Source organism: Muntiacus reevesi, chromosome 8 (genome assembly GCF_963930625.1).
Source record: "Muntiacus reevesi chromosome 8, mMunRee1.1, whole genome shotgun sequence".
In the NCBI taxonomy this organism is placed as follows: Eukaryota; Metazoa; Chordata; class Mammalia; order Artiodactyla; family Cervidae; genus Muntiacus; species Muntiacus reevesi.
The window spans coordinates 36,016,085-36,038,361 of record NC_089256.1 but is presented as its reverse complement, the minus strand read 5'-3'; the positions used below and the strand labels follow the sequence as shown (position 1 = coordinate 36,038,361).

Genomic DNA, 22,277 nt, shown 5'->3' with positions numbered 1-22,277 from the left:
ACACCAGTAGGCCAAAAAAGAAAAATCATATATTATTTAAATAAAGGCATTTGAGTCAATATTCCTAATATACACACAGAATTCTTCCTTAAAACAGGTCAAGTGTCAATTTCATCCTTAAGCCTGAAACCAGCATTTTACACAAAGCTCTTGGGCAATCTCTCTAAACCTAGAAACCAGATATGAAAGTCAACATCACAATTATGTAATATCACTTCAGATATTCTTATAATAATTAAAGTAACAAATTATTAGAAAGAGACATTATTTGGAAGAAGCAAGAAGACTAAAATGAAAATCCAAAGACACCAGCTAAAACAAAGCAGACAGTAAGTCCTTTAAATTGGCTGGAAAAGATCAAGGTAACTGCCTTACACACACAAGCAACGACCAGATTTTCAGTGGTATCCTGGGAGAAGACTTGATCCCTTATCAAGCTAGCAAAGAACAAGGACAATCAGGTCGCTCCTCGCGGCTCTGAGAAGCTTCCTCTATCGCACCCTCCCAGCAGGTCCCTTCTGTGCGCTCCCAAAGCTCCCTGGGCAAGGACATGTTTCACACTTGCTATAATTACTGGTTTACAGTATCTTTTTTCTCCTAGTCTTTGAGAGTTCCTTAAGAAACAATCTATTCTTGTCCATATCTAGTATCTTAATATAAATCTCAGTTCATGTAAATATTCAGAAAGTTTGCTCAAGTTCATAACAGATATGTACAATTATTCTGGACTATTTTGACTAATTAGTTTCCAAATAGGAAAAAATAGGTATTTCAAAAGGCCTCTCTCAAGTTATTATGTAACTAACACAACTTCAAACTGCCAACAAGATCTTTTTAACTTAGTAACACCATATTGTTAACCCGGTATGTTAAAAAGAGTGTGATTTGGGGGGAGGAGAGAAAGGCCAATGTTAGAGGCCAGTGGAACGATACGAGTACAATCACAAATGTGAGAACTATTTAAAAGTGCTGTAGTGCCACAAGAGCAGAAATACAGGACTAAAATAGCCCAGTACTGTAAACATTATATACTGCATGACCATCAAGATTTCCCCAAATCCTCAAGTTTTCAAGGACTACTGAAGGATTTAACTTCTCCCATAAGTCAGTCAAGTATAGCTGATATTTTCAAATCCTCAGTGCTTTTAAAAGGACATTACTAGTCGTTTATAAAGTTGTAAAAATAAATTCTAGCACTCAAAACATAAACTACTACATTAATACTGTAGCAACATTAACCAACCACCAACTTCCCTGAATCTGCAAAACCACTTTAATTTATCCAAAACGTCTATTTTCTCGCTAAGAACCATCACTTTCTTAGACCTCTTCAGTTTTCTCTTCGCTTCCATCACCAGCACTAGCAGTTGGTTTTCTTTTCGGGCCCATATTTCACAAAGAAACAGCTTTTATCACTTCGAGAGTTACTGTGTAGGCGATGACAGGTAGAGAAACACACAGCCGCGTGGAGATGCAGGTGCCAGCCTGTCGGCCAGGCCCCTCTGAGCTGACACGTCAGCTTCTACAGCAAGCTTGGCAGCAGGTAACACTGCCGTCTCAGCCACATTGCAGATTACTGAGTGACAGGCCCTGGGGTCGGTTGAGAGTAGCTGAAACTGTGAATGTTAAATCTGCAAAACCCCAAAGCCTGTAATGTGCCAGACCCCAACAAACAATAAGCAAGGAGGGGGCACTGCGGTACACTGGGTGAGGGGAGACCGCCGCCGTCAGCAGCGTCGGCCAAAGGTCACCATGAAAAAGAGAATTCAAACAGCTGCTGTGAGTCCACACAGACTGAACAGGAGAGCAAAACAGAGAAAGTACAGAACCAGTTGTCACCCCAGCCCTCAACTGTTTTACCAAATTGATAGGAAAGAATTACTTTATTAGAACTGACCAAAAATCCTTACTTCTATCAGATATGATTATATAAAAATTAAGGTCTTCAGGTTTGTAATTAGAACATGTGTCACACATTCAAAACACAGGGGCAAACATCTAGAAAAATTTCTACAGTGGATGCTATGAGCTTAATTTTTAATATGTAGAAACCTCATGTAAATCTTAAGAAAACTTTTACATCAAAGATAAATGTGTAACAAAATTCACAAAAGCCATGTAACATAGAAAAAAATCAACACCACTAGTAATCAACAAAATCATTTTCAGAGCAAAAATAGCTAAATTTTATCCCTTAACTAAGCAAAATTGAAAAATGAAGCTAAAACAGAGTATAGCAAAAACTCATGCTCTGGTGGAGACAGTATGTAACTGTTTTGGAAATAATTCTGCCAACAAGTGGCAGAGCCACAAAAACTCTTGTTACTGTGACATCTTATGGAATCTCTAAAGATGGTATGGCAGCAAGGAGGGTAGGGAGAACACACCTTTTAAGTTTGAAGTATTTTTGTATTTAACAGTAAGAAATAACCCAATGTATAAGATGGCTAGCAAACACATGAAAAGATGCTCAAGACCACTCATTATCAGAGAAATGCAAATCAAAACAACAGTGAGGTCCTATCTTACACCAGTCAGAATGGCTGCTATCAAAAAGTCTACAAACAATAAATGCTGGAGAGGGTTCGGAGAGAAGGGAACGCTCTTACACTGCTGGTGGAAAGTGGAGATTCCTTAAAAAACTGGAAACAGAACTGCCATACGACCCAGCAATCCCACTGCTGGGCATACATACCGAGGACACCAGAACTGAAAGAGACACGTGTAACCCAATGTTCATCGCAGCACTGTTTACAATAGCCAGGACATGGAAGCAACCTAGATGTCCATCGGCAGATGAATGGGTAAGGGAGTCATGATATATATACACATGGACTATTACTCACTTATTAAAAAAAAAAACCACATTTGAGTCATTTCTAATGAGGTGGATGAAACTGGGGCCCATTATACAGAGTGAAGTAAATCAGAAAAACTAAATACAATACCAATACAAAACTAAATACCAATACAGTATATTAATGCATATATATGGAATTTAGAAAGATGGGTAACAACCCCCCTATATGTGAGACTGCAAAAGAGACACAGATATAAAGCACAGACTTTATGACTCTGTGGGAGAAGGGGAGGGTGGAATGACTTGAGAGAATAGCACTGAAACATGTATGTTACCATATGTGAAACAGATGACCAGTGCAAGTTCGATGCATGAAACAGGTGCTCTGGGACAACCCAGAGGGACGGGATGGTAGGGAGGTGGGAGGGGGCTTCAGGATGGGGGACACACATGCACCCATGGCTGATTCATGTTGTGTAAGTGTTAAGAAGGAATTAAATTTAAAATTTACAAAATGCCCTCTTAATTGTCAAAAATGAAAATTATATAAACGCTTTATATATCTAAACATACATACATATGTAAATGTCCTCCCTTATGTAAACTTCAACACAAGTGATGGATTTGATGCCCTATTAAAACTAAAAGGGTATAGTAGTTAGAGACGGGAAGAGCTTTGTTCAGGATCTCAGACGTGGATCAGGGACTTGGGATCATAAAATCCAAGTTGAAGGCTGTCTGGGAGTGATGTGCAGGGGCAGCCCTAGAGGTTTCAGAGCTGAGTGAGTCAACGGCGGAGTCTGACGGATCTGGACCAAACTCCAGGGAGAAAGATGGTGGAAACTGACCAAGAAAGAGGTATCAAAGTTATCCATGAAGGCAGACACTGGTTTGCTCAGAAAAAGGGAATCAATGGCCACTAGTACTCTTGCCTGGAAAATCCCATGGACCGAGGAGCCTGGTAGGCTGCAGTCCATGGGGTCTTCGAGAATGGACACAACTGAGCGACTTCACTTTCATGCACTGGAGAAGGAAATGGCAACCCACTCCAGTGTTCTTGCCTGGAGAATCCCAGGGACGACGGAGCCTGGTGGGCTGCCATCTGTGGGGTCGTACAGAGTCAGACACAACTGAAGCGACTTAGCAGCAGGAGCAACAGTATCATAATATTAATAGAATGAATTTTAACAGACAGATGAGCACTAACTTCAGATGATAAAATTGCACACAAACAGGAATGTATGGATGGTCTAAACCCAACAACAGAAAAAATAAAAGCTGAGGCCATTTTTATTTTCCATTAAAACTGCATGTGTGTATGGGAGATTAGACTATGGAGCACTAGATTACAGAGCAAAGATGAAGAGTTACAGTTGGACTAATCCAAGGAGGAGCTTAATTAGCAAAGGGGGTAAAACCAGACTGAGGCAAACAGAAAAGCATACAGTGATTAAACTCAAACAGAAAACACTGCAAAAGAATGGCAAGGTAAAACTTACTATATAGATCATATATTAAAAATACGGCAGGGACTTCCCTGGTGGTCCAGCGGTTAAGACTCCGCCTCCCAATGCGGGGCACACGAGCTGGACCCCTGTTCAGGGAGGTAGGACTCCACACGCTCTGGGGCAACTCAGCCTGCAAGGCACAGCACAGACCCCGAGCGGCCAAAAGACAGCAACGTGCCCCAAGGCAAGTCCATTCCACGAGCTGATCTGTCCAACACTCAGCGCACAGAGCTCCTGCCTAAACATCTGATAAGAGACTGAGCAGGGACTGGGGCTTCCCTGGCGGCTCGGATGTAAACAACCTGCCTGTGATGCAGGAGACCTGGATTTGAACCCTGGGTCAGGAAGATTCCCCTGGAGAAGGGCATGGCAACCACTCCAGTATTCTTGCCTGGAGAATTTCATGGCCAGAGGAGCCTGGCGGGCTACAGTCCACGAGGTCACAAGGAGTCGGATAAGACTGAGCAACTAGCACTTTCACTTTCAAGGGGTTGGTATCCAGAATATACATAGAACTCCTACAGCTTAGCAACACAAAAAAAATCCAAACTACCCAGTTAAAAAAATGGACAGAGGACTTTAATATACATTTCTCCAGAGATATACAAATGGTCAGGAATTTCCTGGCAGTCCAGTGGTTAGAACTCAAGGTGTTCACTGCTGGGGCCCAGGTTGGATCCCAGATCAGGGAACTAAGATTCCACAAGCCATGGGGCATGGCCAAGGGGGGAAAATACACACACATATGGCTAAGCAGCACACGGAGATGCTCGACATCACCACTAGAAAAATGCAGATCAATACAAGATACCACTTCACACCCGTTAGAACAGCCATCAAAACGGCAAAAAACAAGAGTTCACAAAGATGGAGAGAAACTGAAACCCTTATGCACTAAAAGTGGGTATGTTAAATAGTGCAGCCACTGTGGAAAATGGTATAGAAATTCTTCAAAAATATTAAACACAGAATTACCACATGATCCAGCAATTCTACTTCCAGGTATATGCTCAAAAGACATGAAAGGTATTTGTACACCAATATTTACAGCAGAGTTATTCACAATAGCCAAAAGGTGGAAGAGACTGAAGAGTTCATCATAGGATGAATGAAAAAGCAAAATGTGGTACATGGAATATTGTTTTCCCTTTAAAAATCAGGAAAATTTGACACATTCACAAGAGGGATGAACCTTGATCACATACTAAGTGAACTAAGTCAGTCATAAAAGGACACTATCATATAGTTTCTCATATATGAGTGAGGTTCCTAGAGCAGTCAAATTCATAAACAGTAGGATGGTATTTGACAGGGGTGGGTGGGGGCGGGAAATAGGGAGTTATTGTTGAATGATTAGGGTTGGATGTGATGCCTGCACAACAATGTGAATGTACCTAATGTCACAGAACTATACATTTAAAATGGTTAGAATTATAAAAACTTTATTATGTATATCTTAACATAACAAAAATCATTCAAGCAACATCTGAAGATAATTGTTGCCAAATGAATACAATCCTAGAGTACATAATGATACACAGGGAAGAGTATGCATGAAGTCATGCAAAATGAGGTAAAAAACAATCATCACTTTTTCTCTAACACTGTCTAGGAGGAAGATACATTTTTTAAAAAGACTAATTCATGTAATTTTTTTCAGAAATAACAAAAGAGTGAAAGAAGCCAAGGTGAATTTTTTTATTTCACAATCACAGCTTGATGGTTATTCTTAAAGGACACTACTCTTCTAAGGGAATCTACTAGCCAGAACTAAGCTAGTCACATGTCCAGCTGAACAGGATCATATTAGTACATCTAATAGTACACTAATGCATATTGTTTTAAAATTAGTTGCAGGAGTTTGAATTTGGTTAGTATCAAGCTAGTGCACCAAACCTGATTGCCCGAGATAAAACCAGTGTTTGAACCCTCAAGGCTGACCGTCTGTGGTCACCACACCAAGGGGACTCAGCAGATTGGGTTTATGTAACAATGATGCACCAAATACTAAACTGGGGAGCAGAATGAAGGCACAGAATACAAAGTGGAATGGGGAAGAAATGGAAGAAATATGAGAAACGGGAGAAAAGGGGAGAGGTTGTTATAATCTAGTAACCAGTGTCAGATAAATGCTCCCCAACAAACATCAAAAGAAAAAGTTAATAAAATTAACTTAGCTTGAAAGGATATATGTCTATGAAAGACATTTTATTTCTCTTTTACTTTTTGGCTGCATTGCATGGCTGTGGGATCTCGGTTCTCCAACCAGGGATGGAACCCACACTTCTTGCAGTGGAAGTCTGGAGTCTTAACTGTTGGACAGCCAGGCAAGTCGCTATAAAGGACATTTTATTTATAGACAACAGATACGTTGCTGAATAGTTTAAACAGTACTTTAAAAAAAATCCCTGCAAGGACTTCCGTGGCAATCCAGTGGTTAAGACTACATGTCCCCAGTGCAGAGGGCACAGGTTCGATCCCTGGTCGGGGAACTGAGATCCTACATGCTGCATAAAGTGGCCTGGTTCTGCACATCAGGAACTCAGAGTTCATCATGCCAACCTGGCAAAGGAGAAATTACACAAGTTGAAAAATCAGTAATTGTTCTTCAATCTGAAAAAGTGAGGTTACAAGGCAATCTACCGCTCCCAAATTGGAGAAACAAGACAGGTTGGGACAGAAAACCACAGCGTCTGGGAACAGTCACCTGAGGAAACCAGTGCTACTGCAGGAAACTGTAACTGGTTAAACTGCTGAAGGCTAGTTATGGACAAGTCTGAGTTAAAACTCCAGGAGGACGTCCTTGGCAGGCCAGCGGCTGAGAAAACACCTGCTGACGCACGGTACACGGGTTCGATCCCTGGTCTGGGAAGATCCCATATGCCACGGAGCAACTAAGCCTGTGTGTCTGGGGCCCATGGTCTGCAACAAGAGGTGCCACCGCAGCGAGAAGCCCAGCACCACAACTGGGGAGCAGCCCCCTATCACGGAACCTGGAAAAGCCTGCAAGCAGCAGCAGAGACCCAGAGCGACTGTAAACAGACCGACGCTGGGAGAAGCCAGCAGGAAGGGAGGCACCACATTTCTGTGGGACTGACAACCAGGAACTAGATCAGGCTCTCACAGTAAATATCAGAGAGAAATGCTCTCCTGCTTCTGGCAAGGTGAGGGGAAAGGAACCATTCTGAAATAAACAAGATCATCATGTTCTTAACAAAGACAGTCCACATAAGAAACTAGCTGATCTGAGCATAACCTGTTGGGAGTATTATCAGACTCTTAACAGACCTGGAGAAGGAAATGGCAACCCACTGCAGTTCCTTGCCTGGAAAATACCATGGACGAATGAGCCTGGCAGGCTACAGTCCATGGGGTCGCAAAGAGTCGGACACAACTGAGCGACTTCACTTTAACGGACCTGGAGAAAGAAATATCCAACTTAAACCAGTTCTATCCTTCCATGTGGGAGAAAGGAAATTTCTAATTCCAGCCCATTCTAGCCACCCTGTCTTGTCTAAGGCACGGGAGAAAAAAAACTGATGACCACATGCTCAACAACTCTACCACACTACTAAAAACGTACTTACAGCAGTTGCTTTTACTTACTGTATCATATCCAGACAGCAAGAAAAATTATAAGGCATACTAAATGCAAAAAACAGTTTGAAGAGATAGAAAAAGTATCAGAACCAGATCAGCAGCAGAAATGTTGGAATTAAAAGACTGAGAATTGGAAACGACTAGGATCAATGAGCCAAGAACCCTAATGTAAAGACAGAATGCAAGAACAGATGGGCAATGTCAGCAGAGAGATGAAAATATTAAGAACCCCCAAAAGTGCCAAGATCAAAAATACTGTAACAGAAATAAAGAAAGCCTCTGATGGACTTATTAGATGACTGGACACGGCTGAGCCAAGAACCTCAGACCTTGAGGTCTATCAACAGAACCCTCCAAAGTTGAAATATAAAGAGAATCAAGACCAAAAAACATAGAACACAATATCCAAGAGCTTTGAGACAACTACAGAAGGTGTATTACACTCACAATGGGAATCACAAGAAGAAAGGAACAGAACACGTGAGGCAATAGACAGAATTTCCCCCAAATAATGTGAAACACCAAATTACATATCCAGGGAGCTCAGAGAACACTAAAAAAGATAAATGCTGAAAATTTTATACTCAGACATATCATTTTCAAATGACAGAAAATCAAAGGTAATATGCAGAACAGGGCCCAGGCTATTTTGCAAAGGAGGCTTCTTCTCCCCTTCTCTTTAGTGATATTCCTACTCCATTTGGTTGAAGAATCTAGCACTTAATAGTTCCCAGGCCTGAGAGAAATCTAGCAGACTTTTAAAACATTACTGGCCTTGAAAGTGACCTTTAATGCTTAGCAATAATCCTATCTAAGTGAGTTTAAAATAAAAGTTCTAGTATCTGAGAATTTTATAATAGAAGACTGGAAAAGGGCAAGCTAAAGAAAGCGAAAGGAGGCAGAGAAGACTAAACCCCAGAGTGAAAGTTCAGAAACCTATAGACCCAGATATAATTATCTAAGCTAAGCAAGGCCCAACCAAGTTGGGAATATCTATCTCCAAGGGAAGAAAAAAGTGATGAAATGATTAACCACAACTAGAAATTGATCTTACAGAAATAAGTCCGGGGGGGAAATTTTCCAAGAATATATTCAATATTAGATGATTACCCAAAACAGCAAACAAAAACGTAAACACTAAATGTCTAACAATAATGGTATGGTTAAAAAATAGATTACCAGTTACTAAAATAAATATGAATATAGAGATAGAGAGTATTATCACTAATAAAGGGAACAGAGTACAATAGTATGGTTACTACAAATAATCCTATATAGAAATACCATGAAGTTATAGTTTACAGAAAATGGAAACATAATGGACTCTAAAATATGAAAAGATGCTTGACCTCATCCCTATTATGAGAAAAATGTACACTAAAAAATGTAGAGATCAATGTATGTAAGAAAGGCAAAGATCTACAAGTATGACACTATCTTGAGTTAGTAAAATAGGGTACCAGGCATTCTGTGCATTGCTGGGGAGGGCAGTGGGGAAAAATGTATCAGAATTACAAGAGTATATAACTTTTGACATAGCAATCAACTTCAAGAAATTTGTTACAAAAATACTTGGAATACATAAGAAATGACTATGATGTTATTCATTGCAGCGCTGTTAATACCCCAAAGTATAAAACTACTGTGCAAATCTGAAACTAGAATTGATAAAAAATATTGACAGGATCCATTCAATGGAATGTTGATATAGCCAAGAAAAATGAGGATACTCTTCATAAAATGATACAAAAAATCAGTGTATTTTCCAAGATGGCCACAATATTTCACACATATTCTTATTAAAACATGACACTGGTTTTCTTTCCTCAAATCTGTACAAGCCTGTGATTTGAGCATCACTGATGCTATCTCTGAACTCCTGGGAATAGGTCATAAAAAGCCACTCAGCCTCTGTCTGGTATCTTGGGGACATTCATGCTTGAACCCAGCGCCATGCTGTGAGGAACCCAGACCAGGAGGCAGGCCACATGCAGGTATTCTGGCCAACAGCCCCAGCTGAGCGCCCAGACATGCTGAGGTGACATGAGCCCCAGGTCTGACCAACCCCCTGCCCTGACATCAGAAAATCACTTAAGCCCACTCAACCCCCAGAACCAAGAGACAATAATTGTTTTAGATGACTAAGCTTTGGAGTCATTTGCTTCTGTACAATAGATAACTGGAACAGTAATAAAGAGAAAAATAAAAAGTATATTATAGTGTCTGATATGTTTTAGATTGCATAAAATGGAGAAAACATATAGATATGAATATAACAGCAACTTTCCAAGGAAAAAGTAACACCAGGGTTGCCCTGTGTGTGGTCGCTCAGGCTGTCTAATTCTCTGACCCTCTGAACTGTGGCCTACCAGGCTACCGTGTCCCTGAGATGCTCCAGGCAAGGATATTGGAGCAGTCTGCCGTTTTACTCCTCCAGGGGGTCTTCCCAAACCAGGGATCGAACCCATTCTCCTGCATCTCCTGCATTGCAGGTGGGTTCTTCACCCGCTGAGCAAACAGGAAATCTCTGGAAAAAAAGAACCAAGTAGGCAGAAGATAGGAAGGAAACTTTTCAACAGAAACCATTTGAATTTTGACTCACAAGAACAAATTAACGAAATAAAAATGTGACACACGTGGATGACATAAAGATGAACACTGGGGCACTAACTCTGGAACATGAGTGATCTAAATTTTTATTTAAAATACTTTCACATTATTTTCCTTATAAATCGATACATACGGGGGGGTCTGCATCTGTCAAGCAGCACACATTTAATTGTAACAGAATGCTTACATCTTGCATATCCTGACCCTAGATGTCATGAATTCCAGAATACAGACTGCACTGAAGAAAGATCTGTCTTTAATCCCAACGGTCACTTAGTTGCAAAACCTCAGCCACATCACTTTTGTTGCCTTAGTTTCCTCATCTATAAAACTAGTATCTCCTCACAAAGCCACAGTAAGGTCTAGATGACGCTATGGGAATGCCAATTCTATGAGTGGGTCATATAATATGTAACCAACTTTAAAATTACCTTACAAGTGATCCTAAAAATCACCCTGTATTTCACAGAAGTCACATTTTTCTAAAATTTATAAATTACTTATGAATACAATAGATAAAAAATAGATAAAAATAAAAATAGATAAAACAGGATTCTATAGGTTCTAATATGCAAGAATAAGTTAAAAATATTTTTTAAAATTTCTTGGCCGCGCCACATGGGATACGGGATCCTAGGTCCTTGACCAGGGACTGAACCTGTGCCCTGGCAGTGGAGGCACGAAATCTTAACCACTGAACCACCAGGAAGTCCCTGAATAACTATTTTATTTGACTGAGAAATGCTGACCATGTCTGATAATTACAGAGTGACTGAAGTCCCCTATCATCACATAACTCTCTTCTTTTTGAATCCAAAGAGTGCCTGCTAGTCTTCAACTTTGCAAACAGGATAAAGAACCGTGAATGACTGGTTCCTCACTCTGTTGTTACCCTTACTCATTTATATTACCAAAAAAAAAAAAAAAGGGTGAATGCTGTTTACCAACACTTACCTCAAATATTGTTTTGCAACACTTGTAAAACATTAAGGATTATTTCTTATTTTCAAAATCCAGGATGTGAATTCATTCTCATCCTGCAAGATTTAATAATTTGGTAGCCAGAGTTCATATTTAAATCAAAACAGCCAATGATCAAATTCCAAAAGTCCCTGGAATAACTCCTGTTCTTATTGGTTCCTAATTCACAGCAATGTTTAAGTAGCCACATATGATAACATCTAAAACCAGGGCACTGGAGAATAATTGAAGTTAGGACTATTAAATTATTTTTGGTCAGAACTGGTACAAATATATAAAAAATATCACATCTTTGCTAACTTCTTCAAGTAGTACAACCTATCTCAAATGCTGAATATGTACTTTTTATAAGGAAACATTATTACACATAAAGACAATATTCTTTCACTTGTATATTTCAAAAATAATTTTCTCATAAATTGAAAACGATACACTGGTGGTTTGTCCCCAGGTCTTCTATCCTTTCTCAAAAGTATTGTTTAATTGAAAACAATATGCAGATGCCTTTGCGTGGATAACCATGATGATGTGGTCACTCACCAAGAGCCACATCCTGACGTGGGAAGTCAGGTGGGCCTTAGGAAGCTTTACTATGAACAAAGCTAGTGAAGCTGACAGAATTTTAGTCAAGCAATTTTAAATCCTAAAAGATGATGCTGGTAAAGTGCTGCACTCAATGTCAGCAAATTTGGAAAACTCAGCAATGGCCACAGGACTGGAAAAGGTTAGTTTTCATTCCAATCCCAAAGAAAGGCAAGGCAAAGAATGTTCGAACTACTGCACAATTGCACTCATCTCACACACTAGTAAAGTAATGCTCAAAATTCTCCAAGCTAGGTTTCAATAGTACATGAACTGAGAACTTCCCAGTGTGCAAGCTGGATTTAGAAAAGGCAGAGGAACCAGAGATCATATTGCCAACATCCACTGGATCACAGAAAAAGCAAGAGAATTCCAGAAAAACATCTACTTTTGCTTCAATGACTACGCTAAATTTAGCCTCTGAATGTGTGGATCACAGCAAACTGTGGAACATTCTTAAAGAGATGGGAATACCAGACCACCTTACCTGCCTCCTGAGAAACCTGTATGCAGGTCAAGAAGCAACGGTTAGAACTGGACATGGAACAACAGACTGGTTCCAAATAGGAAAAGGAGTATGTCAAGGCTGTATATTGTCACCCTGCTTATTTAACTTATATGCAGAGTACATCATGAGAAATGCTGGGCTGGAAAAACCACAAGCTGGAGTCAAGATTGCCAGGAGAAATATCAATAACCTCAGATATGCAGATGATACCACACTTATGGCAGAAAATGAAGAGGAACTAAAGAGCCTCTTGATGAGGGTGAAAGAGGAGAGTGAAAAGGCTGGCTAAAAACTCAACATTCAAAAAACTAAGTTCATGGCATCTTGTCTTATCACTTCATGGCAAACAGGTAAAAAGTGGAAACTGTGACAGATTTTATTTTCTTGTGGAAAAATCACTGTGGACAGTGATTACAGTCACAAAATTAAAAGATACTTGCTCCTTGAAAGAAAAGTTATGACAAACCTAGACAGCGTACTAAAAAGCAGACATCACCTTGCCAACAAAGGTCATCTAGTCAAGGCTATAATTTTTCTAGTCATCAGGTATGGATGTGAGAGTTGGACTACAAAGAAAGTTGAGCGCCGAAGAATTGATGTTTTTGAACTGTAGTGTTGGAAAAGACTCTTAAGAGTCCCTTGGACTGCAAGGAGATCCAACCAGTCCATCTTAAAGGAAATCAGTCCTGGGTGTTCATTGGAAGGACTGATGTTGAAGTTGAAACTCCAATACTTTGGCCACCTAATGTGAAGAGCCGACTCACTGGAAAACTCTGATGTTGGGAAAGAGTGAGGGCAGGAGGAGAAGGGGACGACAGAGGATGAGATGGTTGGATGGCATCACCAACTCAATGACATTAGTTTAAGCAAACTCTAGGAGACCGTAAAGAACAGGGAAGCCTGGCGTGCTACAGTCCATGGAGTCAGACACGATTTGGCATCTTAATATAATGCAGATGCAAAAAGATAAAGGAAGTAAACAAATGTACAGATTACAATTACACAAACAAGTCTTTCTTAAGGCTCACAAGGGAAGGGCAATAGTAGAAAGCTTACTACAGGAAAAACATGACTTATTCCGATTCACATTTTCTAGCTGCCTTTTATTTCTCAGTTTAGCGAGCAAGTTTAGTTAATCTACATACATGTAGTACTCTATTTAGCTGTGTAATTTCTCCCACTAGGAAAATGTCCATAAATAACTTAGTTGACATGGGGAGAAGGCATTTAACGTAATGTACATGACTAACCACTTGTGTGAAAACCAGCAAATGCTGGGGTAGTTAAGCAAGAATTTACCATATAGAATTTAAAGAAATGTAACTGTATTAATAAATGCTATCTACTTGAAGTCCATTTTTAGGAAGGCTCAAATTTAGGAAGCAGTTGCTCATAAAGGTTTTTTACATCTTATTTGCTCTTAAAATCTTTAATAAGACATTTCCAAGAGAAGAAAATCTGGACATAAAATTCGTTAACACTGTCAAATCCTAAAATGCTATGCACTTGGTAGAACAGTCACAATTCTAACATAACGCCATGTCATGACAATACCAGAAAAGTATCAACAGTAATAAAAATGACTCAGCAAAAAGTAATGGTGTGACAATAAAGGTAATAGCTAACATTTAATAAGCATTTTACTCTGTGCTAGGCATTGTGCCAAGAAATGTATATGTACTTTCATTTAATAATAATAAAAAAAAAAACCTGTCAAATTTAGGTACTATTATTTTCATTCCATATTAAGAGTAAATAAAGCTGGGTATGACTTGTGTAAGATGATGTAGCTGGTATGTGCTGCAGCTAGAATTTTAAATCAAACAATGTGGACACAGAGTCTGTCCCCAGGCCACACCCCTTCCTTAACCACAATGCTTGACTCTTAAGAAAGTCCTGGCCATAAACTGGTAAGGTAAGGTAAAACCAATAACAGTATCTTTGAAACTAACTTTGTGTTTCTTAATTTTTAATAATAACTTTTGCCCCATTAGATGTTTTGAATCTGAAAAGAAAAACAAGTCCTGGTAGCCCGGTAGAGGAAATTGGACAGATGTTAAACAAAGTATAAACTTTGTCCTTCTGGTAAAAAAAAGTCCTGAAATAGATATGTAATCATTCTTCTTAAGGTTAATAACTGCTTCAAATAGCTTTAAAAAGAGGGCACTTATTTCGTCCATTTTGTGAATAACCAGTCCTTGACTACCAATGGCAACAAAGGGGAGCAGCCTCAGTACAGACGACTGAAGACACTGGTTATTTAACTCCTTTGAGTAAAGACAAGGCAGGGTACCCTTGATGGAACAGAGAAGGACTATGGTTTTTGAAAGAGGCCTAGTAGATTAATGTAACCAGCATACAACACTTGCAATTCTCAAACTGGAGTAGCTGACGAACAGCATGTTTTTAAATCCTACAAAAATATTTTTAAAGATATCAAGATTTCTGAATCAAAATAAAAAACTCATGTAAAGCGCTGTATTTCTGATGCTCATTCATTATAAAAAACAAAGTATTAACACTAAAATAGGATCACACTGTAACATGATATACAAACACTGGGGGTTGGCTGTCACTTGTTATATTGCTAGTCTATTAAATAGGAAATATCACTTATCTACTATATTTCCTATAGAAAACTCAGGAGATAGCAGAGTTCTGTAATTTATGTTAAAGGGATAATCTGAAATCATAAATATAATTCTCAGTGTATTTATTTGACATCATATACTCAATGCACAGCATAAGTTATGCTTCTGAAAGATGGACTCCCAAGAAGTTGCTACATGCCAAAGAGTATCTGCCTTATGTATTTCAAAAGTAAAAAAAAAAGTATTTGACTTTTTAAAACATGAGGTTAAAAATATATTCGTCAACACCTGAAAAAATATGGTCCTGCTTATTACACACCTCTTGCAAAGCAGTGTGAATCTTATAGCTGTGTGATTCCTCTGACATTACCTAATTCAAAAGCTTCATCTGACACATTAAGCAGGACCAAAAAGGGCTTTGCCCCACCGCTATACACAGCTACAGATCTCTCTAAGTTCAGGGATCTCACTTCTTATCTTCTTTTCCCAGTATGCCACTGCTGGCTATCTCCTCTTGGTCCCACACCTTCCTTCCCCTCTGAACACCGTCCCTATAAGCAGTCTTGATGCCACCTCTTTCCCCTTTTCTTTCACTTTCTCTCCAGGTCCCATTTCCCTTTCATGTCCCTCTTCATTAATCACTCACTTCTCCTCCCTCACGCTAGGAACATTCTTAAACATGTTTAATAAAATGTAACTAATTTTGCAAATCAGTGTAATTTGTAAATAGTCCAGTTATTTAGAATTTTAATGGTAACTCTTTTACTCTTTACTTTTACTATTTTCACCATTCATTCTAAAGCCAACACAATTCAGCAGACGTGATAATTTGAAAACGCTTTTAAACATTATCAAGAAAGATACCAATCAAATCTGAGACTTGGGACACTGATTCTACTCATATTTGCATCTGTATTTTATCATCTTGGAGACAGCCAGGAAGTCAAAATATTAAAACACATTATCTTATCAAAAATCAAGCTATAAAGCTTGAGTCTGCAGCTCAGCTCTTTTATTCACTCTGTGACCTATTTAGGTACCCATCATTATACAATCATAACTGCAACACCTTATTTGTCAATGTATGAGTCAATTAAATGAAGAAAGGGTAAAAGAAAATCTCACCCCCGATGGTACTCTCTTGAAATTCATGAAACTGGCCCTTCACAAAACGAAGCACAAGGCTCGATTTGCCAACAGCAGACTCTCCCAGAAGTACTAGTTTGAACTGGCATATTTTATTTCCAGTATTTGGCCCGTTGGGTCTTGTTGCGCCTCGATTAGCCATGTCCAAATTTGAAAGAAGTCCCTAATTTCAGTTTCTTAAATGAACTTCCAGGATGCAAGGTGTCAATTCTTTTCTTTCTGGAGGTAAAGAAACCTGTAAAAAAAACAAATATAAAGTAATTAAGAATACAAATCAGCAAAACAAAGCAAACCTCATATTATCACTTTAAAATTTTGCCTGTAACACATTAATACATGACAATTATAACCTCTATTGGACACTGTCATTTAATTCACTGCCTTGATTAATAAGTAAAGGCACGAGCTTTGACCCTAAAATCATACTGTAATTTTTAAGGCTCTGTAAACATTTTAAACCTAACCTTTATTAAAGACTCAATTTTGTGCTAGATGGTTTTAATTATTTAACATAGCCACTCAACAATCCTATAAAGTTGCCTATTCCAATCCTTAAAAAATAAGGAAACAGGCACAGAAAGGTTAGCTAACTTGACTAAGGTCACACAGTTACTGTGAGAGAGCTTCAACAGAACTGAGTTTCAACCCATGCAACCTGAAAGGTGACTAGTTCTGGTTCTGGAACTCAACTACTTAGGTTAAAACGGTTTTGAGTAAAATTAAGTCAATTAAGGGAAAAATCTTAGAACAGAGCTTAAAACAGTAAGTTCAATAAAAGTCAGCCACTATTATTTGAAGGCTCCTTTTAAATGGCACATGCTTTTTATTGAATGGTATCTTTGGAGCAACAAATATTTTAAGTAGATCTATTTCTGGTGGCTAAAGGATTTAATACTGTATTCTCATGTTCTAAAATACATCATTCGTGGAAGTGTCAACAGCGGTTCTCCGGATAGTGAGTGAATTAGTGTCTTATTTACTTCTACTCTTCTGTAGTTTTGGGGCTAACAATTAAACGTGTCATTATTTTCTATTTAACACGCTTACAAAAAACTAGCCTAAAGCTAAACTTCTAAGTCTTCTTTTATCATTTAATAATGATAATTCTCAAAGTAATCAGCAAACTTTTAAAAAATTATTTTCTAAGCTACTCACAAATCAACTATAATAGCTTTCTTCTACTTTTAATCAAAATCTGACCATGTGCTAATAACATTAAATATGACGATTCTCCTTCTCAAGTCACTGTTGGATTTCATTTAGATACCTCCTAAGAAATCTGTCTCACCCATGAAATGAGTTTATACAAGAATCTCCCTTAACAGTGAACTCATTAATAAACGTATCTATGAGATCATACATCCAAGACAATAAAATCACCTCTACTTTATCTAAACGGCAGTGTTGAAGACCTCTTATCTTTCAGTAATACATACTGTACCTAAAATATTTACAAATGAAATAATAGATCTGAGTTGCTCCCAAACAATGGGGATATAAATAAAACAAGATAACTGAAGCTAGTTGATGGGTTCATTATACTATTCTTCCTACTTCTGCATAAAGAATTTTCTGTGATTAAAAAAATGCTCCAATCTCACATCTATCCTCCCACCACTCCCAAACATACTACATTTGGGGATCTAATTCGATATAGCTGTACTAATTTCTGTTGGAGCAAGTGCTTTCATTTCAAGCTCTCTACTCCAGAATATCCAATTTTCATAACTGCTGTGAGAATTAAGAGAATATATACGTAAAATATTTCTGATACAGTGGTCAACACATAGCAGCGATTGAAAATAGGCAATTAAAGTGCCCCTTTGATGAAATAATGACCAAATATCAACAAAATGTCATGTAAACTGAAAATGTACCAACAAACCTTCACACATTACACACAACAGCAACTGAAACACTTCCCAACTATTACCTACAAAACAGCAAACTGAGTTACTCATCAAGGACAACATGCTCTGAATTCCTATAGTGCTCCTGAAATTTCAGGGAAAACACCAGATGCTCATTAAAGGGGAAAAAAAAATTTAGCTTTGGTTATAGTTCCCTCCAAAGGCCTCCAACAAAAATATTAACTAAATCTAATTATGAATATAAATAGCACTACATTAAGGTTAAAAGTTATATTCTGTAATATTCATTACAAACTTTTGTGTTCCAAAACCAAAGATTTTGCAGAAAATGCATTTTAAATCTTTTGAAAATAACTGCTATTCTGTAGTTAAAGTCCTTCTGGGTGCTCTTTGATTAAAATTGAATTCATAACATCAGCTAACATTTACTAGGCACTTATTTTTTGCCAATCACCATTCCACGAATTAGGCTTACAGCAACCTTAAGAAGCTCTTATGATCCCCATTTTATATTAAGAATTAAGTTTCTGAACTGCCAAGAATTATCGCAGTGGTGTCCATGTGGTTGTTTTCCCCCACTAGTTATATGAAAGGCAACTGATTGGACACTTAGGCTTCACTTCAGCAAAAGACAAAAACCAATGTGAATTATGACGTTCAGAGCTTAAAAAGTCTGCAAGTCTTCAGAGAGCAGCCAGTTTGCAGGGAGGCGAACAGCAGAGCACGTTCAAAGGGCTCTACCGTCTGACGGCTTCGGCGGCCTAGCTGTGTCAGGTTGTTTTCAGGCTCTTCACCTGAAACACCACCTTCCAGAGCGAAGACAAGAGTCCCCAGACAGCCGGGCTCCCCGGGCCGCCGCCTCCCTCCATTACCCGGCTCGGGGAGCCGGGGTGGGCGGAGCTCCCCGAATTCACACCTGCCAGAGGCCCAGGTTCCTCCTCGGGGAACACAGGAGCCACCCGCAGCAGCTCCGACCGGCCAGTAGGCAGGCCCACCGGCCCGCGCGCATCCCTACTGCCTCTTCCCCGAACCCGGCCCGACTCCGGCTGCGGACACCCCACCCGGCTGCCGGGACAGGGCAGAGGCGCCGCGGCCTCCGGGCCGCTCTCGCGGCGCCATCTTGAGAAGGGAACGGGGTGACACCCGCCGCTCCCTCGGCCGGTCGCCAAACCCTGGCCTCCGGGGCCCCTTCAGAGGGCCACCGGAGCCGCCGGGCCGAGACACCACGTCCGGCGGCTCTCCGGTTCGGGGCTCCGGCGCGAGCAGGAAGGCTGGGGGCCCCTGTGACGGTGGGGCCCGCGGACCACCGGGGCTCTGACCCGCTTCGCGGGCGGAAGGCCGGCGGGGCTACCTGGGCTCGCAGCGCGCTAAGCCGCGGCGCCGAAGCTCCGGCTGCAGGTTCCAGGCGTAGCCCAAGCGGGGCCTGAAGCGGCGGCGGCGCGTCCTCCAGTCGCGCCGCTCCCCTCAGACTGGACGGTGCGGGGATCTCGCCGCGGTGCCGCCCCCGTCGGGCTCCGTCCCCGCCTCTCTCCGCTCCGCCTTCCTCTTTCCTTTCTCCTCCTCCTCCTCCGCAGCCGCCGCCCGGCGCTCGAGCTCCCACTGATTCTTCCTCCTCCTCCCTCCTCCCCTCAGGCCCGCCGCCGGCGCCTCCGCAAACCAAAACACAAACACTCCAGTCTCAGCGCGAAAGCCACTTCCGCCGCCGGGCGCCGGCCTCGCCGCCACGTCGCCGCACGTAGCGAGGCGCGCCCCTCCGTCACTTCCGCCGTCGCCCGCCCGCCCGCTCCGTCCGCGCCCCCGCCGGCTCCCAGAGCCCTTCCTGGCGGGGCGGGGCCGCATGGGGTCACGTGACCCCCGCCCGCCGTGGGGCGGGTCCAGCCGCGGGCCACCTCCCAGCCCCTGCGGCCCCTGCGCGCGCAGCCCCGCCCTCGCCCGCACCATTGTTCGCCTGGCGGCTTGGGGCGCCTTCAGGCCGAGGGCTGGGAACGGCAGCGAGGGGTTCTTTAGCTGCTCTGCTCTCGGGGGCACCCTGGAGAGTTCGGGCCGACGTAGGGCTGTCACTGTTGGCGCGGTGTCCCCCGCCCCTTACCCTGCACCACCGACTCTGCTAGCTCGGTAGACTTTTCTGGCAGAGAGAGGCTCCTGACGCGCGACCTTGGGGGTGGATGGGTGGGTGAAGGCTGGTGAGGGGCGTTTACTCCGGGGAGGAGGGTGTGACCCAGAGGCGTCTTTAGGCGGGGAGGTCTTCCCTAATAATCTGCTTCTCCCGAGAGTTTTACCAGTTTGGGGTGGAGAAGGGCACATTATGAAATAATAGGTAGCTTTTACAGAGAATTTCCTGTCATGGGTTAGTGTTTGTACTAAATTCTTCACAGGAATCAATCCATTTTTCTTCCTACGCTAGGAGGCTTTCACTCTGAGACTATTCCAACTTCCTCCATTGGAATATGACCTCCACAGAGTGGTCTCGCTGCTGTCTAGCACAGTGACTGACAGCCTGGAAGTCTTCAGTCCTGTTTGTGGAATTCGTAAATGTGCCCTGCCTGTTTAACTGGTAAAGAATTCAAGACACGGAGATTGTGTAACTTGTCCAGAATCGCGGCGGAGTAGGTGCTGAAATCGTCTTTAAATTGCAGACTGGCTCGGAACCTGAGTTCCTAAGCACAGTTCGGTTAAAGAACCCAAGACATTCATTAGCTTCCTTTGCAGGAAGTTAGAGAACTAACATGTTTGCCAGGAGGGAAGGTTGGAGGGAGGGGATAGGGAGTTTGGAATGGACATGTACACACTGCTGTATTTTATTTTATTTTATTTTTTATTAGTTGGAGGCTAATTACTTCACAACATTTCAGTGGGTTTTCTCATACATTGATATGAATCAGCCATAGAGTTACACGTATTCCCCATCCCGATCCCCCCTCCCACCTCCCGATTCCTCTGGGTCTTCCCAGTGCACCAGGCCCGAGCACTTGTCTCATGCATCCCACCTGGGCTGGTGATCTCTTTCACCATAGATAATATACATGCTGTTCTTTCAAAACATCCCACCCTCACCTTCTCCCACAGAGTTCAAAAGTCTGTTCTGTACTTCTGTGTCTCTTTTTCTGTTTTGCATATAGTGTCTTTCTAAATTCCGTATATATGTGTTAGTATGCTGTACTGGTCTTTATCTTTCTGGCTTACTTCACTCTGTATAATGGGCTCCAGTTTCATCCATCTCATTAGAACTGATTCAAATGAATTCTTTTTAACGGCTGAGTAATATTCCATGGTGTATATGTATCACAGCTTCCTTATCCATTCATCTGCTGATGGGCATCTAGGCTGCTTCCATGTCCTGGCTATTACTGCTGTATTTTAAACGCATAACCAACAAGCACCTACTGTGTAGTCCAGGGAGCTCTGCTCAATGTAAAATGCAGCCCCGCTAGGAGGGGAGTTGGAGGAGAATGTGTGTTCGCCATTGAGTGCTGTCAGGCTTTTTGAAACGCCAGGGACTGTAACCTGCCAGGCTTCTCTCCATGGAATGTTCCAGGCAAGGGTACTGGAGAAGGTTGCCATTTCCTACTCCAGGGTCTCTTCTGGACCCGGGGATCAAATACGAATTTCTTGCATCTCCTGCATTGGCAGGTGGATTCTTCACCACTGTGACACCTGAGAAGCCACTCAGGGGAGAATGGATACACATATTTGTATGGCTGAGTCCCACTTGAAACTATCACAAACAATGTTAATTGGCAATACTCCAATATAAAATAAAAAGTTAAAAACTGTTTCACTACAATCTCAGACACCAGGCAGTCTGGGCATCTGAAACCAAACAAAACAAAAATCCTTTTGGAATTTGGTAGAGTGTTAAATTGATTTTTCCTCAGGCTGAGGGATGTTTTTTTCAGTTTGCTGTTTATTATTTATAGCCCTGTTGTGAGGTCATCAGTATTGATTGCCTGACAGCTGGGATTAAGTACAAATCTTGCTTCAGTGCCACCTGTATTCTGAATTGGTAGTTTAGGGTCAGGATATGTACGATGTAAGCATTCTATTATAAAATGTGTGGTACTTGACAGATATAGAACTCCC

At 41.2% G+C, this 22,277-nt stretch overlaps 1 protein-coding gene across 1 annotated transcript in view; it reads right to left on the bottom strand.

Moving 5' to 3' along the window:
- The window catches only part of RAB5A (RAB5A, member RAS oncogene family), a 29,307-nt gene extending 9,428 nt beyond the window's left edge, over window positions 1-19,879 (bottom strand). The window contains exons 1-2 of the mRNA XM_065942929.1: window positions 19,549-19,879; window positions 16,306-16,561 (exon numbers count right to left, since the gene is read on the bottom strand). Coding sequence (XP_065799001.1) covers window positions 16,306-16,468 — 163 coding nt within the window. The 5' untranslated portion in view covers window positions 16,469-16,561; window positions 19,549-19,879. The remainder of the gene's footprint in view (window positions 1-16,305; window positions 16,562-19,548) is intronic.
- Between the last annotated feature and the right edge of the window lie 2,398 nt (window positions 19,880-22,277).